We start from the raw sequence: 18,815 nt of genomic DNA on the forward strand, positions 1-18,815 counted from the left end.
GGTGCATATTGACATTAGATAAGGAATGTTCATTTCATGTTCAAGTGTTGTGGATTTCATGTTCAAGTGTTGTGGATTTAGAAGTCTGGCATTAGAATTGCAGTCACTCATATCTTGTTGAGGTTTTAGGTGAGCTGGAACACAAGGCTTGTCAGTCGTAGAAGTGATCAAACTCTTCTGAGTCTGTGTCCTGATTAGCCCCTTTCTTTTTGTGAAGTGCTTTTACTTCAGAGAAACTGTCCAAGTCTTCATATATGGCTGAAAAGACAGATGGTACAGGTTAGGTTATAAATAGTGCGAGTAGCTAACCTTTTTAAGTTGTATCTGTGGATACCTAAGTGCAGTCTGCAGTGATCTTACCTTTGGGTTTGACAAGGACGACTGTCTTCTTCTTTTCTTCTTTCTCTCTTAAAAAAAAACAAAGATCCTTTTTAGAAAAATGTCCAGAGATAGTAATTTGGAGCAGTAATTTGTCAAAGAAATAACAACACTCACTGTTTTTCCTGAGACTTTGCTTGTGGAGCGAGAAGACTTTCAATGTCATCATCCTCATCTGGAAAGGGATCCACAGACCATGAATACCCTTTCACTTTGTCATCTTCATCATCTTCACCATCATCATTTTCATCATTATCACCGATCACTTCTTCCTCCTCCTCCTCCTCTGCCAGGCATTTGGATGACCTGAGAATCATAACAATTGAGTCGTCATCATCATCATCATCATTGTCCTTATCATCACCATCATCATTGTCCTTTTCATCATCATCACCGTCCTTATCATCATCACCATCGCCATCATCACCATCTTCATCATCGTCATTGTCTTATCATCATCATCAGTGTGTTTTACCTGTGTTCTGGTGGTGAGATGATGCTGTCGTCAGACTCTCTCTCCTCTTCATCCTCAGGTTGCCCTGCTGCCGAGTCTTCCTCAGCATCCTGACAACGCTGCTCCTCTTCCTCTTCCTCGCCACCATCTTCTTCACCTTCTGACCCCTCCTCATTATCATCTCTTTCATCCCCAACTCCCACATCCTCCTCTTCTATCTCTCCGTTCTGAGACGTGTGTGATTCCTCTCTTTCGTTCTCGCTCTCTTCCTCCATGCCTCTATCACCCCGTTCCACCTCCTCGCGCTCTACCTGCCCTTCTGAGTCCTGTGCCTCCTCTGCGTCCTCCTCTCCCCTCTCCCTGTCTTCCTCGTCCTCTGCAGTGTGCTCCCTTATAGAAACGCTCTCACTCTCTGGTTGGACTTCTTCCTCTTCCTCCTCCTCCTCTCCTTCGTCTCTGTCTCTATGGTGTGCCTCATTGCCTTCATCCTGATCTTCTCCTTGCTCTTTTTCGCCTTCATGTTCTCCCATTCCCTCTTCTTTCTTTGTTTCCCTCCCCTCCTCTCTGTCATGTTTAATTTCCTCCTCCTCTTCTCCTGTTGCTCCCCCCTCCTCACGGAGTCCAACCAGACTCTCCTCTTCTCCTGTTGCTCCCCCCTCCTCACTGAGTCCAACCAGACTCTCCTCTTCTCCTGTTGCTAACTCCTCCGCACTGAGTCCAACCAGACTCTCCTCTTCTCCTGTTGCTCCCTCCTCCGCACTGAGTCCAACCAGACTCTCCTCTTCTCCCTCTGTGGCCTCCATGGCATTATCTCCTACTTCTTCCTCACTGGCTACTTCCTCCCTATGACTCACTGACTCCTTTTTAATCATTGACGCCTGCATATGACTTCTTGACTCTTCCATTTGACTCACTGCCTCTACCCTATGACTCCCTGATTCTTGAATTTGACTTGATTCCTCCTTTTGACTCACCGACCACTCCCTATCACTCCCTGATTCGTCTCTATGACTTCCTGTCTCCTCTGCACTGAATAGGTTAGCCAGTCCCCTACTCATCCTGCTCCTGTTTCTCCCTACCACCGATGTCCCATCATTCTCTGAGCTTTGGACCACAGAGGCAGAAGATACTGAAGCCTCAGGAATAACCACCTCCCCGGATCCTGCAGAGGACCTGTCTGTTGCACTCTGTCCTGCTCTTCCTCCATTCTTCTCCTTCCTCTTCCTCCTCTCCCTGCTACTGACGCTGTCTTTACTGGCCTGACTGGAGGTTCTGCTATTCTCACTGCTCTCTCCATGTCCACTCGACAGACGCACTGCAAACGCACACACAGATTTGGGTTATGATGAGTTCAACAATTACATTTAGCAGTCAGCTCGGACCAGTGTGGCCAGAGTTGACAGTTAGCTTGGGTTTTGTTGCTGGTTCATTGTTGGTTAGTGTACAGTTAGGCACGTTTAGATTATATGAAGCAGTTCTTACCTGGTTTGATGTCGAGCTCATGTGCCAAATCGCTGCTCTTCTCTCTCTTCTGTCTGTGTCCCACACTGCTCCCTCCTTCAGGACTAGTCGCTGCACTGGCCACCCTCCCCAGATCCTCCCCCGCCACATCCTGTACTATTCTCCATCCCTGGGTATCCGGCATGGCAGGGCTTGTCCAGGAAGTTTGAAGGCCCACTGGGGCCCTGAAATGGAGCCCAGCCGTGGCGACTCCAGCAGCCCATTGCATGGGGAACCCTGCCGGTGGTGCCTCCTGCTGGATCACAATGTGGTGTTTACTGGGGTTAGAGTAGGACTGAGGGGGCTGGATAGGGTAAGGCTGAGGGGGGTAGAGGGACTGAGGGTGCTGGACAGGGTAAGGCTGAGGGGGTAGAGGAACTGGGGGTCATAGGGGTGGAGGCGGTGAGCGGGTTGGTGAGTCATGTCTCTTTGTTGGAGTTTGGAGTGCATTCTGGTTTGGGAATCAACCAATTGGGAACGAGCATGAATCAACCAGGAGGACTGAATTGAAGGGATGCTGGGATGATGGTGGCCATTTTGGATGTAGTCCTGGTGGCCATTTTGGTTGTGGTATTCTTGATGCGCAGCGGCATTCTGGAGCTGTTGGACATGACCTAAAGAAAGAAAAATGACAGTGAGGTATGTTGGTGGGAGTTAAGGTGAACTGTATAAGGGTGTGTTGGTGTTACATGGAGAAAGTGGAGGTTGGGCTCCAATGGGGGGTCTGGAGCCCCTCTCTTCAGCATTGTCCTCCTCCATACTCCTCAGACACTCCTTCAGGTGCTGCTCCAATCGCTGTGGAATAAACTACAGGATTAACCTAGCCTGGTGTGTCTCAAATCACATCACATATGATATCTGTAAACATCTAATAAATGACTTGTTGTTATGGTGTCCGGCAGGGTAGGCCTACCTTGCGTTGGGCAGATAGTGTCTTCTGTTTGAGCTGCTGCTGCCAGCGAGGGAAGCTCTCCTCCAGATACCTTTCATACTCCACCTAGAGGGGTCAGTGGTCACAGTTAGGGATCAGGGTCATCTGGTGGCCCAGAGAGGGACAATGGTGAAGATTGTATGTAAGTGTTTGTGTTTGTCAAGGTGTGGAGGTAGGTGGATGTCTACCATTCCACATGCGGGTGGTGCATGCCATGTGTGTTCATTTAATTCTTTCATATTGGTGTCCTCACTTTTATGGTATTCATAGCGGCGTTGCGGGTGACCATGTCTCTCAGAGTGTCCTGGGCTCTGTCAAACTCCTGCAGCAGCTGCCTGTTCTGCTGCTGCGCCTGATGCTCTCTCTCACTCAGCTCCTGCCACCGGCTCTGCAGCTGCACAGCGCGGCTACTGCACACATACACACAGATAGGCAGGCACGCACACACATACACACAGATAGGCAGGCACGCACACACATACACACAGATAGGCAGGCACGCACACACATACACACAGATAGGCAGGCACGCACACACATACACACAGATAGGCAGGCACGCACACACATACACACAGATAGGCAGGCACGCACACACATACACACAGATAGGCAGGCACGCACACACATACACACAGATAGGCAGGCACGCACACACATACACACAGATAGGCAGGCACGCACACACATACACACAGATAGGCAGGCACGCACACACATACACACAGATAGGCAGGCACGCACACACATACACACAGATAGGCAGGCACGCACACACATACAGACGCAGTGGTGGAAAAAGTATCCAATTGTCATACTTGAGTAAAAGTAAAAAATACCTCAATAGAAAAGGACTCAAGTAAAAGTGAAAGGCACCCAGTAAAATATTACTTGAGTAAAAGTCTAAAATAATTTGTTTTTAAATATACTTAAGTATCAAAAGTAAAAAAATAAAACACAGTATGTAGTTTCATACAAGTATGAATCATTTCAAATTCCTTATATTAAGCAAACCAGACGGCACTATTTCCTTGTTGTTTTAATTTACAGATAGCCAAGGGCACACTCCAACACTCAGACATCGTTTACAAACGAAGCGTGTGTTTAGTGAGTCCGCCAGATCAGAAGCAGTATGATTACCAGGGATGTTCTCTTGATAAGTGCGTATGTTGGATCATTTTCCTGTCCTGCTAAGCATTGAAAATGTATCGAGCACTTTTGTGTGTCAGAGAAAATGTACATCTTTATGAATGTAGTGAAGTAAAAATTAAAAGTAGTCAAGAATATATATAGTAAAGTACAGATACCCCCCAAAAAACGACTTAAGTAGTACTTATTTTTACTGAAGTACTTTACACAACTGCACAGACAGCATGCACGCCGGCACTCATGCATACACGCACGCACGCACGCACGCACGCACGCACGCACGCACGCACGCACACACACACACACACACACACACACACACACACATTCTTATATATTTTGATTCCCAAATAAAAAGTACACTGCTCACTCACAGGCGCTGATCCCTCTGTAAGGTCACAAGGTCACTCTGCAGCTTTATCCTCCTGCGCTCACTGTGGGGAGGAAGACACACAGAACAGACCTACTGAACATGTACTAATTATTTTATTTCCAGAGTTTACCGACATGGATTACTCCATCATACAGGCGACAATGACCCCTGGTGGTGGATAGATTCTGTCTTTTTTCATACTGTACAATAAACTAAAATATACTTCTCATAATCAAAATAACAGTGTTAAAAAAGCAAGTAAAAAAATAAAAAATACTTTAATATCATACCAGTAGTCACATCAAGTCACAGCAACCATTCAACCCCTGTATTATCTAAAATAAAAGGATACATGAGAGGTTCTCTCTGGTTTGCGCTCTCACCTCTGTAGCAGTCCTTCTGGTCCCTGTTTTGTATAAACACCTCGGTTATCCTCAGCACCGTCCATATACCAGGTAGACATCATTTATCTTTCACTACTGGCATGACAGGAACCACAAACCTTTGAAATCGAAGGCTCACAAACAGCCGCCTGGGATTAACATGGATTAAGGGTTAGTTGGATTAGTCTCTCATAGGGGGAGGAACATGGGGTATATTGACATTACTGTCATCACAGATGAATTGGATAAACCTGAGTATCTTTGCTGTCTTCACTATGAGTAAGAAAATATATAGGACAAATAATGTTACACTAATGAATAACCTCAATAACATGAAAGTAATGACATTTTAATGTCTGATAGTAAATAATCAACGGTCATATTTAGGAGAGTTTATTTTACTGTAATTGCACGTGACAATTTTTTGTTGTTGTACAGTCCTTTAGTCATTTCACACGGATCACTTACGGGCTATGTTAAGATATGGGGGACGGTTTTTCATGTAACACAGGATACACTGACAGCTCCACTTCATTTGTTTAATTAATGAAGACGCATTTGGTGAAAATACCACCAGCGCGTATCCACACACCGATTAATGTTACTGACAACAAACAAATTGTAGTTTAGTGTATTTTACTCACTAAATCGCTAACGTCAGCATCAGATCACACACACCACTTTTCAGTCGCCTGTCAGATATCGTGTTAGTTAAAATCAAAACAGTGGCGACAACAAGGAAGCATAGAGAACACAAGACCGACAAGGCACCATGACATGGTTTAGTTTCGCAGGTCGGGTGTGGGATCGCGTGGAGAAGACGTGTCTCCACCTGCCTATCGTTCTGAACACCGTTCTCGTGTTCTCCATCACGGCGGAGGTGAGCTACCTGGTCCTGGTCGAGGCGCCGCTCCAACCGGACCAGAAGAAGACCCAGTGGTCTACCGTGTGGAAGACTCTGCACCTCCTCGTGCAGTACTTCATGTTTGGCAACATCACATGGAACGCCTCGCTGTTTCTGAAAACCAGCACCAGCATTCAAGGAGTGTTCCTGGGTTCAGAAGGCATGGCACAAGGCTGGAGGTAATCTAAACAGACATAATGGTTCATCATTAGGACAAACAAACTGTTAAGACTGGTTGAATCACATGTGTGTTGAGACAATGCAATGATGACCGGAGGTATTTTCTCATCAATAGGCTGGTGATATTCTAAAAATGTTATGGGGCAAGAGATTGTTCTCATTATTCAAATATTATTTCCCCAGTGTTCATGACGCTGTTATACCTGCAGTTATTACATTGTAACACACATCTATTCCACCCACAGGTACTGCTACACATGTGAGACCCACACTCCCCCGCGGTGCTCCCACTGCTATGACTGTAAGGTGTGTGTTCTGAGACGAGACCACCACTGTGTGTTCTTCGGCCAGTGTGTGGGCTTCCGTAACTACCGCTACTTCCTCAGCTGTCTGCTGTTCATGTGGACGGGGCTGCTGTACGCTGTAGTGATGAACGCTGAGGTCTTCATCATCATCCTGAAGGAAGGAGTCACGCTGCACAGCATCCTGCTACTTCTCATGCCCTGGATCATGCTCGTCTCTGGTTAGACTGGGAGGGAGAGCGGGGGAGGGTGTGTGACAGAAATAGAGAGGGAGAGATAGAGAGACGGGCGAGTGAGAGGTGTGTGTGTGAGCGAGAGAGAGATAAAGGTTGTGTGTCTGCAATACAGAGAAAGGTGTATTTGTGTGTGAGCGTTGTACTATTATCTGACCCTCTCTCGCTTCTCTCTCCTCGCCTCCAGGTCAGGTGACAGCGCGGGCCTTTGCCTTTGCCTTCATCGCAGACACCTGTGTGTTGGGCTTCCTGCTGGTGGCAGCCTTCCTCTTCTTCCACCTTTTCCTCCTCCTGCGAGGCCAGACCACCAGAGAGTGGTACTCCATCCGCAGGCCCTACAACCTGGGATTACTGGGCAACTTGCGTCACGGCCTGGGTACCCGCTGGTACATCTGCTGGCTCTGCCCACTCATCCCCTCCCCACTGCCTGGGGACGGCATCCATTTCCAGGTCACAGAGTCACTGGAGTCGGATCCCAACCGCTCACGGTAACCCTGGTAATGTGACGGACACAGGTGTGTGAGGATGACAGTGACACCTTGCAGTGCAGGCAGGTGGTGTGGCTTCGTGGAGAAGTTTGACTGTAAATCTGAAAGCCTCTTCACCCACTGCTTTCCCTGTTTGCTGAGTCAGTGAGTGGGTGGGTGGGTGGGACGGCAGGTATAGCTGCAGTATCTCAAGGTTGCTCTGTGGTACTTTGACCCATTGTCTATGTGCCGACATTATTTGATCCATTACCTAATTCAATCAGCTAAATGAGAAAGCATGTATTTATTGGTTTGCTTGCCTCAGAAGTTAAAACAATTAAATAAGCATTGAAATGTGAGTCCACTGAAATTATAAATGTTTTGATTGTTCACTGATTGTACTGTATTGATTTCTTTCTGAGGTTTGCTGTGAAGGTAGGATTGTTGATTTGGAAGGAGATACCCCACACTTACTAGTGCTGGAACAAGTCTTTATAATGATGTTGATGTCCACTCTTTTCATTGTTATTTGTCCTGATTGAGTGTGCCTTTGATTTATTTACCTACAAAACCTGCCTTGCCAAACCACACATGTACACTTGGCATACAGTTTATTAAGTACACCACCCCGTTCACGAAAGTGGATCGCCCCTACAGACAATGAGTCACGTGGCCAGGGCTTGCTATATAAAGCAGGCATCGAGGCATTCAGTTACTGTTCTATTTGGGCTAAACGAGTGACTTAAGTGACTTTCAGTGTGTTATGATCGTCAGCGCCAGTATCTCAGAAACGTCTGCCCTCTTGGGATTTTCATGCACGACAGTGTCTAGGGTTTCTCGAGAATGGTGTGACAAACAAGGAGTTTCTAGTAAGCAGCAATTCTGTGGATGAAAACAGCTCGGTGGTGGAGGAGGTCGAAGGAGAATGGCAAGAATCGTGGAAGCTAACAGGAAGGCCACAAACAAACCAATAACGGCGCAGTACATCAGTGGAGCGCAGAACGGCAACTCGGAAGGCACAACCCAGAGATCCTTGTCATGGATTGGGCTACTACAGCAGACGACCACACCGTGTTCCACTGCTATCAGCTAAAAACAACAAGAAGCGGCTCCAGTGGGAATTCGATTACCAACACGGGACAATTTAGGAGTGGAAAAATATCACCTGGAACATGACAGCGATTTCAGTTTACTTGAGTGGCCTGCACAGTCCCCAGACGTCAACTCTATACAGTATCTTTGGGATAAGATGGAATGGACAAAAGGGTGTCTGACCTGGTACCTGACATTTTTATTTAACCTTTATTTACTAGATGGGTGTACCTAATAAACTGGCAATTGAGTATGTTTTCACTTTATGTTGAGTTTAATTGAAGACCTATTGATTGTGTTTTTACCTCAGCTGCAGAGACATAGAGATTTATTGTTAATTGCAGCATGGTATGTTTTTCAAGTTTGAGAGGGATGTTTAAAGGGCCAATGCAGCCATTTTAGCTCAATATCAATTCAGTACCTTACTGTGATTGTTTTCATTTAACATGGTCAAAAATAGTTACTTTGCTAAGAGCAATTTCTCAAGCAATAATTTTGCTCAGACTGTCTAGGAGTGGTCTGAGATGGAAAACAGAAAATGTGCTGTTATTGGCAGAGATGTTTGGAACTCCCTTTATTATTGGTCTATTAACTAATTTACCACCTGGTGATGTCACCAGACAGGCCAAAACTCCATCCAGCCAATACATGCTGACATTTCAGGTGGTCTTTTCAAACAGCTCTTAACCTGAAAGGGTGTTTTCAGCATTCTCACAGTATTATTCCAACCTCATAGTGTGGAAATACAGTGCCTTGAAAAGGATTCAGAACCCTTGGATTTCTTCACATTTTATTGTTCTTCAAGTGGGATTCAAATATATGTAATTGTCATTTTTTTTGTCAACAATATACACAAAATATTCTGTAATGTCAAAGTGAAAAATTATATGTTTTTTGTAAGATGAATACAAAATGAAATAACTATAGTCAGTTGTTGCATAAGTATTCAGTACCTTTGTTTAGGCAAGCCTAAATTAGTTCAGGAGTAAAATGTGGCTAAACAAATCACATCAAATGTTAAATGGACTCTGTATGAAATAAATGGGTTGACATGATTGTTTATGACTAACCCTTCCTCTGTCCCCCATACAACATTTGTAAGGTCCGTCAGTTAAGTATTGAATTCCAAGCACAGATTAAAAACTACCAGAGAAAAGGCTTGTAAAAAAAGGGCAGTAAATGCTAGATGGTTAACAATAACAAATCAGACATTGAATATCTCTTTAAGGATGGTTAGGTGAATAATCATGCAGTGGATATATATATATATATATTAAACCACCCAGACACATCAAAGATATTGATGTACAGTTCGTACAGTTCATATAAGGTAATCAATCAATTGAAATAAATTAAGCAGGGCCTAATCTATGGATTTCACATGACTGGGCAGCGGCGCAGCTATCAGTGGGCTATCGGTGGGCCCACCCACTTCAGAGCATGGCCCACCCACTGTGGAGCCAGGCTCAGCCAATCAGAATGAGTCTTTCTCCAAAAAGGGCTTTATTACAAACATAAATACTCCTCAGTTTCATCAGCTGTCAGGGTGGCTAGTCTGACGATCCTGCAGGTGAAGAAGCCAGATGTGGAAGACCTGGGCTGGAATGGTTACACATGGTCTGAGGTTGTGAAGCCGGACGGACATACTGCCAAATTCTCTAAAACGACATTGGAGGCAACTTATGGTACATAAATTAACATTACATTCTCTGGAAACAGCACTGGTGGACATTCCTGCAGTCATCATGCCAATTGCATGCTCGCTCAAAATTGAGACATCTGTGGCATTGTGTTTGTTGTGTGACAAAACTGCACATTTTAGAGTGGCCTTTTATTGTCCCCGGCACAAGGTGCACCTGTGTAATGATCATGCTGTTTAATCAGTTTCTTGATATGCCACACCTGTCAGGTGGATGGATTATCTTGGCAAATGAGAAATGCTCACTAACAGGAATGTAGATCCCAGAAATTTCTGGGATCTTTATTTCAGCTCATGAAACATGGGACCAACACTTTACATGTTGCGTTTATATTTTTGTTCAGTATATATTTTTCTCATGCATCTACTACACACAATACACCATAATGACAAGGTGAAAACAACATGTTTTTCGAAAATTGAATACAGAAATATCTAATGTACATATTGTAAGCATTCACATCCCTGAGTCAATACTTTGTAGAAGCACATTTGGTGGCGATTACAGTCGGCTGTATCCATTTTGCACATCTGGATTTGGGGGTTTTCTCCCATTCCTCCTTGCAGATTTTCTCAAGCTCTGTTAAATTAGATGGGAAGTGGCAGGGAACAGCAACCTTCAAGTCTTTCCACAGATTTTAAATAGACTTTGGCTTGGCCCCTCAAGGACTTTCACATTTATTGTTCTGAAGCCATTCCAGCGTTCTTTTGGCTGTATGCTTGGGGTCATTGTCTTGTTGGAATGTAAATATTCGCCCCAGTCTAAGGTTGCTGGTTCTCTGAAGCCGTTTCTCATCAATAATTTTCCTGTATTTGGCTCCATTCATTGTTCCCTCTATCATTACCAGTCTCCCAGTCCCTGAATAGCATCCCCATAGCATGATGCTGCCACTACCATGCTTCACGGTAGGGATGGTGTTAGACGGGTGATGTGCTGTGCCTGCTTTTCTCCAGACATAGGCCAAAGAGTTACATTTGTATTTTATTTAAAAAATATATGTTTTACCTCCTTCATCATGGTATCCAATTGTTAGTAATTACTATCTTGTCTCATCGCTACAACTCCCGTACGGGCTCTGGAGAGACGAAGGTCGAAAGCCATGCGTCCTCTGAAACACAACCCAACCAAGCCGCACTGCTTCTTAACACAGTGCGCATCCAACCCGGAAGCCAGCCACACAAATGGGTCAGAGGAAACACCATGTGCCTGGCGACCTTGGTTAGCGCGCACTGTGCCCGGCCCGCCACAGGAGTCGCTGGTGCACGATGAGACAAGGATATCCCTACTGGCCAAACCCTCCCTAACCCCGACGAAGCTAGGCCAATTGTGCGTCGCCCCACGGACCTCCCGGTCGCAGCCGGCTGTGACAGAGCCTGGGTGCAAACCCAGAGTCTCTGGTGGGTGGCACAGCTAGCGCTGCGATGCAGTGCCCTAGACCACTGCGCCACCCGGGAGGCCCTAAGAGTTACATTTTTGTCTCATCAGACCACATAATCTTTTGCCTTATGATCTGTCTTTCACGTGCCTTTTTGCAAACTATAGGTATGCCGTCACGTGCCTTTTTCTTAGGAGTGGCTTCCGTCTGGCCACTCTCTCAAAATGCCCAGATTGGTGAATGGCTGTAGAGACTGTTGTCCTTCTGGCAGGTACTCCCATCTCAGCCAAGGAACTCTGTAGTTCTGTTAGAGTGGTCCTTGGGTTCTTGGTTACCTCCCTGGCCAAGGTCCTTCTTGCCCGGTTGCTCAGTTTGGTCAGACGGCCAGCTCTAGGCAGAGTCTGGGTAGTTCCATTTTTTTTCAATTTCCCAATGATGGAGACCACTGTGCTCTTGGAAACATTCAACACTCTAGAAATGGTTTTATACCCTTCCCCAGATATACACTGAGTGTACAAACATTAAGAACACCTGCTCTTTCCATGACATAGACTGACCAGGTGAATCCAGGAGAAAGCTATGATCCGTTATTGATGTCACTTGTTAACTTCAATCAGTGTAGATGAAGGGGAGGAGACAGGTTAAATGAGGATTTTTAATGCTTGAGACAATCGAGACATGGATTGTGTATATGTGCCATTCAGAGGGTGAATGGGCAAGACAAAATATGTAAGTGCCTTTGAACAGGGTATGGTAGTAGATGCCAGGCGCCAGGGTCAGCCTGCTCATTAGGCAGGACAGCTTGTGTACACTAGCATGCCGTAAATTGCCATGTGCTGCTTAGGCCGCCCAGTGGCTCTCTTCTGGCAGCATGTGGCAGCCCGTTCGATTGTGCGTCAATAATTCAGCGCAGCAAGTTTGTCTGAAGGTCTGGTTATTATATGGGTCAATAGTTTAATCCATTCTCCATTTCATGAATTTATTCACAGGTAAATAGTAATATGCTCTAAAACACTGGTGACAAACTTTTCTGCCCTGTTTCCAATCGTCCACATGGCTGGGGAGAACCTATTCAAGTAAGTATATACATTTTGAAAATGTAAAAGAACAGATGAGTTCTCAAATGAGCTGCTAACGTAGCTAGCTAGCGATCTAGTCAACTTTACATAGGCAGATGGTGATGTTTAATTCACTGAGCTAGCTAACTTCATATTATCTAGCTATCAATGTATTTATCACTGTAAAAAACAAACTCCAAATGCATTTGTAGGTAGCTAGCTAAAAGCCATGGAGGAGGGTGAAAGGATAGCAGTCCCAACTGTCAAAGTGAGGGAGTAGACTATTTTGGATAGGGCAGGTACTTTTGTGTATTTCCAGTCCCCAGAAGTGAGGACGGAGGTAATAGTAACATAATATTCAGTGCCTGTCTAATTTGAGTGTAATGAAATCTGTTTCTTGTGAGGTTTTCCGTCCTGTGATACAGAGAGCTGTGATTGCCTGTCTGCAGATGAAGAGGTCCCAATGAAGCATGGTGGTTCTCAGTCCTGGTCCTGGGAACTCAAAGGGGTGCACGTTTTTGCCTTAGCACTACACAGCTGATTCAAATGATCAAGTCATCATCAAGCTTCAAGTGGTATTTATTTATTCATTTGTGATGCCATCCTTGATATTATCCTGCTATTGTCACAAGCTACACATGCACATGTGTGTGCACCTGCATCTATCCAATGTTATCATGATGTTATAAGTGATAATGATTACTAATGACATTATCGTTCATATTCCTACAGATACCTTGTAACTTCAAAACGATTGCCTACAGTTACCCTGTAGGGCACTGCAAGGTTGGGTGACCATGACCATCTCGGACTGCCTCCTGGGGGAATTCAGGCATGTGAAGGCTACCTGTGTCCTGCACAACTTCATGAGGATGGACACGAGGACCAGAAGGGGATCTGCAGCTTGCCGTTGTGTGCCAGAAGAGAAGTCTGCTGCTCTGCACAATGTTTCAAGGATGAGGTCCAACAACGCAGCAAGAGAGGCAATCCGTGTGCGGGAGATCTTCACCTCCTACTTCTTCAAAGAGGGTGCTGTCTCCTGGCAAAACCATAGACTACACTATGCAGAACCAAAGGCTATTTTAAGAGCCATCCACATTGCAATAAGAGTATTCTTCAATTTACTTAGCTATGTCAACTGCAGTTATTCAATTCCCAGTTTCTCTCCATTTGATTTATACTTCTCTCTCAGTTGAGGATGCTGTTTAGGTAAAGGTGTGATGTCTATACAAAAACGAAACAGGCTATTTTAACAGTTAGACACACTATAACCCACACCTACACACTCGCGTATCAATCTGATTGATGGATTGTGTTGTGCAGTAAGCAGGCTCAGGTGTATAACTGTGGCTCCTTCCAACTTCAAATAGGCATGAGGGCCAACCATGGAGAATAGTAAGACACTTCATTATTTCTATAACTACGCTATATTATTTGTCCTTGTGTGTCTGTGCATGTTTTTCAGCATAAAGTACTTCACTTTATCCCTATCTCCCCTTCTCCCTGAATCCTCTAGGTTATATCAGATGTGAACAGGCTACATAGAGGGCACAACATGATCAGAGGTGAGAGGTCACTTGGTCGGGTCAACAGGAAGTATTATTATAGATATGCTTTACATTGAAATACAGATAGAGATGTAGTAGTCCCAGAATGAATGATCCAAGGCCAGTTATGCATTTCACCTCCTGATGATTATGATGACTGACAGTGTTAGAATAAAGAAAAAACACAAGGCTTAAACATGCTCTCTCTTTCTCCATCTGTCTCTCGTCTGCAGGTATGTTTTGATGTGAGATGCCAACCCCCAGTCCCGTCATCGCCACCTCACCCGCTCTTAAGATAACCTTCGGGCCGACTGGGGGCCTAAGGCTGGTTAGGAGACTAAGCTAGAGACACTATTATGTAATTGTGATGAACAGAGAATATAAGGGTAACACTGTGATTCATTAATCATATACGGTCTAACCTGCTACTCTGTTCCCTTTTTGTCTTTTATACCTTTCTCGCCACCTCTTTCTTCCTCTGTTTTTATAATGCACACCAGATGTGCATTTAAGTGCAGATTATACTTGTATTTATAAATATAATATTACAATTAGAATATTTATAATGCAAGTATTATGTATTTATAACACTTGCATAATGAACTTCTTTCAATAAAGTGTTTCACTTTCTCTACTGGTTGAAATTAAGACTCATTTGATGACACCTATCCTGTGTTTATCAGATCAATGCAGATGAAGGAAATTAGATATTGAGATGAACCGGTTTTAGAGTATTTACATGATGCATATGAAGTATAGTGTACTGTTTTTGAAATTATATTTCTGTATATGTGAATTAAACATCAGCCTTTAACTAATTAAATCATGTTTCTAGTCTATTGCATAGTTACAATGTGTACCCATTGATGTACCAGGATTGGTAAACACTGTTGAAGTGTATAATTGTAATACATACATGCAGACACAGCATCATTCATAGACTGGAATTTGATACTCTTGGTATTGGATATGACTGAAAAAGAATCTCAGACATTCATACCTGAACTGCACCTATTTTTGCAAAGGTAGAGTACTTACTTGATCAGTGAATATATTAAATGTACAGGCTACAATGTGGGGATCTCATGCATGGTAATAACTACATGTATATACGACTTGCAAATGTGGTTTCTACTTACAATTGAGATGTACAAACTATGGCATAAGGGGATGACAAGTGGATAAGAGGCAATCTGTAATTTCGATTAAGACATTAATGAGCAAGCTAAGATGGACGTAGTCATAACTATTTTTTCAGCACTTTTGAAATGTACAGCGACAGAATTCAGAACATGGGCCGTTCTTACAGTGTGTTTCCTGTACACCAAGTCAGAACCGTAGAATAAATAAAGGGGGCTTATAAGCAGACAATGAAAGCTCTTCCGATATTAGATGATTACATTTCTCAAAAATAGGTTATAGGCTACATGCAGTGGCGATGTTAGCATGTAAATCTTGGTGGGGAAAACTCACCCAATTTTTTTTAGATGCATGCCAGTAAAGACACTACACAACACAACACTAAACAATACATTACTTGCACCATAACGGTGAATAGCGGTGCCCACAAACGGTTAGGGCCTACATTAAGCTGTCCCAACAGCAGAGCTTTCTTTTCAGCACCATGGAATGAATCCTTACCACCGCTACACCATTATTTTATTTTTTATTTCACCTTTATTTAACCACGTATGCTAGATGAGAACTAGTTCTCATTTACAACTGCGACCTGGCCAAGATAAAGCAAAGTAGTTCGACACATACAACATCATAGAGTTACACATGGAATAAACAAACATACAGTCAATAATATAGTAGAAAAAGTCTATATACAGTGTGTGCAAATGATGTAGGATAAAGGAGGTACGGCAATAAATAGGCCATGGTGGCGAAGTAATTACAATTTAGCAATTAAACACTGGAATGGTAGATGTGCAGAAGATGAATGTGCAAGTAGAGATACTGGGGTGCAAAGGAGCAAGATAAATAAACAAATACAGTATGGGGATGAGGTAGTTGGATGGGCTATTTACAGATCGGCTCTGTACACATGCAGTGATCTGTGAGCTGCTCTGACAGCTGGTGCTTAAAGCTAGTGAGGGAGATATGAGTCTCCAGCTTCAGTGATGTTTGCAGTTCGTTCCAGTCATTGGCAGCAGAGAACTGGAAGGAGAGGCGGCCAAAGGAAGAATTGGCTTTGGGGGTGATCAGTGAGATATACCTGCTGGAGAGCGTGCTACGGGTGGGGGCTGCTATGGTGACCAGTGAGCTGAGATAAGGCGGGGCTTTACCTAGCAGAGACTTGTAGATGACCTGGAGCCAGTGGGTTTGGCGACGAGTATGAAGCAAGGGCCAGCCAACAAGAGCGTATAGGTCGCAGTGGTGGATAGTATATGGGGCTTTGGTAACAAAACGGAGGGCACTGTGATAGACTGCATCCAATTGGTTGAGTAGAGCGTTGGAGGCTATTTTGTAAATGACATCGCCAAAGTCGAGGATCGGTAGGATGGTCAGTTTTACGAGGGTATGTTTGGCAGCATGAGTGAAGGATGCTTTGTTGCGAAATAGGAAGCCGATTCTAGATTTAATTTTGGATTGGAGATGCTTAATGTGAGTCTGGAAGGAGAGTTTACAGTCTAACCAGACACCTTGTAGTTGTCCACATATTCTAAGTCAGAACTGTCCAGAGTAGTGATGCTGGACGGACGGGCAGGTGCGGGCAGCGATCAGTTGAAGAGCATGCATTTAGTTTTACTTGCATTTAAGAGCAGTTGGAGGCCATAGAAGGAGTGTTGTATGGCATTAAAGCTTGTCTGGAGGTTAGTTAACACAGTCTCCAAAGAAGGGTCAGAGGTATACAGAATGGTGCCGTCTGCATAGAAGTGGATCAGAGAATCACCCGCAGCAAGAGCGACATCATTGATGTATACAGAGAAGAGAGTCGGCCCAAGAATTGAACCCTGTGGCCCCCACATAGAGACTGCCAGACGTCCGGACAACAGGCCCTCCGATTTGACACACTGAACTCTATCAGAGAAGTAGTTGGTGAACCAGGAGAAGGCAATCATTTGAGAAACCAAGGTTGTTGAGTTTGCCAATAAGAATGTGGTGATTGACAGAGTCGAAAGCCTTGGCCAGGTCGATGATTACGGCTGCACAGTAATGTCTCTTATCAATGGCGGTTGTGATATCATTTAGGACCTTGAGCATGGCTGAGGTGCACCCATGACCAGCTTTGAAACCAGATTGCATAGCGAAATGGTCGGTAATCTGTTTGTTAACTTGGCTTTCAAGGACCTTAGAAAGGCAGGGTAGGATAGCTATAGGTCTGTAGCAGTTTGGGTCTAGAGTGTCTCCCCCTTTGAAGAGGGGGATGACCGCGGCAGCTTTCCAATCTTTGGGAATCTCAGATGATACGAAAGAGAGGTTGAACAGACTAGTGATAGGGGTTGCAACAATTTCGGCAGATCATTTTAGAAAGAGAGGGTCCAGATTGTCAAGCCCGGCTGATTTGTAGGGGTCCAGAATTTGCAGCTCTTTCAGAACATCAGCTATCTGGATTTGGGTGAAGGAGAAATGGGGAAGGCTTGGGCGAGTTGCTGTGGGGGGTACAGGGCTGTTGATCGGGGTAGGGGTAGCCAGGTGTAAAGCATGGCCGCTACACCTGGCTATCAGCGGAGCCTTGTCTGGCAGCGAAACAATTAATTCAGCCTCGTTTACTGACTTTTTTAAAAACACAGCTGATATTGCTGACTTGCTTAAACAAATGTGGTTTCTACTGTCAATTAAGATGTACAAACTACGACATAAGGGATATGAGGCATTCCGTAATTTCGATGAAGACAATGAGCGAGCTACAGTAAGACGGACGTAGTCAATATAACTATGTGTTCAGCACTTTTGAAATGTACAGCAACAGAATGCAGGCGGCTAGCTTAGATTTTGAAAGTTTGATTTTCACATGATCAGTCCAATCAAAGCTACTGTAGATATAACGTGATTTTATGTCCTTTTATCTGTGGCTAATGACCTTGAGCCTTCTTGGATGGGCACTTATAAAGTAACTCTAAGGCAGCACCCAAGGGGCTTGAATGTTTGAGCTCTACATTTACAGTCTGACCACACCACTCACGTCGCATGCGCGAGTGTTGCAAAATACATTTAGAAATCTATGTTACTCAAATATTGCACCCACACTGCTCGCATGCGCCGACGAACTTCTGCGTTGCCTAGAGCTAAAATAGATCAGTTCTATTTCTGACGCAGATCGTGCTGCAAGTCCTGCCTCTCCCATATCCTCATTGGTTTATAGAAGCAGGTACCCACGTGCCATCTCCTCATTGGTTATACCCACGTGGGTGACTGAAAGACGAACGAGATCAATGGTGGTAATGCACCTAATTTATGAAAGTTGCCAATCGCATTATAAAGTCAAGAGAAGAAAAAGCCTGGAAGGAAGAGAGATTACTTGAAACTACTTAGTTGACCATTTTATGTGTGGATTAATTGCCGGAGTTGAGGACCTTGTGCATTTCAGGTAAAATAACAACTCTAAACAATGTTTATATCCCAGGACAAATTAGCTAGCAACAGCAAGCTAGCTAAATAGGACAAATTAGCTAGCAAGTGCAAGATAACTATCTAAATTGCCATAAATGTTTAATGCTTTTCGACCTGTCCCCAAATGAATATAATTAGTTCAGAGTTTGTTTTGATATTTTAACCTGCGTGTCATGATCGCGTTTGGTGTGGGGGGACAAAATAAATGTATGCATGTTGGTGCACGCGC

At 44.3% G+C, this 18,815-nt stretch overlaps 3 protein-coding genes across 3 annotated transcripts; 1 reads left to right on the top strand and 2 right to left on the bottom strand.

The window, feature by feature from the left end:
• Positions 1-40: 40 nt before the first annotated feature.
• Positions 41-2,696, bottom strand: LOC127927543 (HIV Tat-specific factor 1 homolog). The gene is made up of 5 exons (XM_052514051.1): positions 2,315-2,696; positions 854-2,147; positions 496-684; positions 361-407; positions 41-258 (listed from the first exon to the last, which is right to left on the bottom strand). Exons 1-5 carry the CDS (start codon positions 2,559-2,561, stop codon positions 152-154), a joined length of 1,884 nt encoding a protein of 627 aa, XP_052370011.1. The 5' UTR covers positions 2,562-2,696; the 3' UTR covers positions 41-151.
• Positions 2,594-5,538, bottom strand: LOC118373406 (uncharacterized). The gene is made up of 6 exons (XM_035759523.2): positions 5,169-5,538; positions 4,787-4,846; positions 3,517-3,673; positions 3,246-3,329; positions 3,022-3,127; positions 2,594-2,946 (listed from the first exon to the last, which is right to left on the bottom strand). The coding sequence occupies exons 1-6, from the start codon at positions 5,249-5,251 to the stop codon at positions 2,594-2,596; spliced, it is 843 nt and encodes a 280-aa protein (XP_035615416.2). The 5' UTR covers positions 5,252-5,538.
• A 159-nt stretch (positions 5,539-5,697) lies between these two features.
• Positions 5,698-9,406, top strand: zdhhc24 (zinc finger DHHC-type containing 24). The gene is made up of 3 exons (XM_035759529.2): positions 5,698-6,251; positions 6,498-6,775; positions 6,975-9,406. The coding sequence occupies exons 1-3, from the start codon at positions 5,941-5,943 to the stop codon at positions 7,277-7,279; spliced, it is 894 nt and encodes a 297-aa protein (XP_035615422.1). The 5' UTR covers positions 5,698-5,940; the 3' UTR covers positions 7,280-9,406.
• Positions 9,407-18,815: the final 9,409 nt, after the last annotated feature.

The sequence above is a fragment of the Oncorhynchus keta genome, chromosome 4 (genome assembly GCF_023373465.1).
Source record: "Oncorhynchus keta strain PuntledgeMale-10-30-2019 chromosome 4, Oket_V2, whole genome shotgun sequence".
Classification (NCBI taxonomy): Eukaryota; Metazoa; Chordata; class Actinopteri; order Salmoniformes; family Salmonidae; genus Oncorhynchus; species Oncorhynchus keta.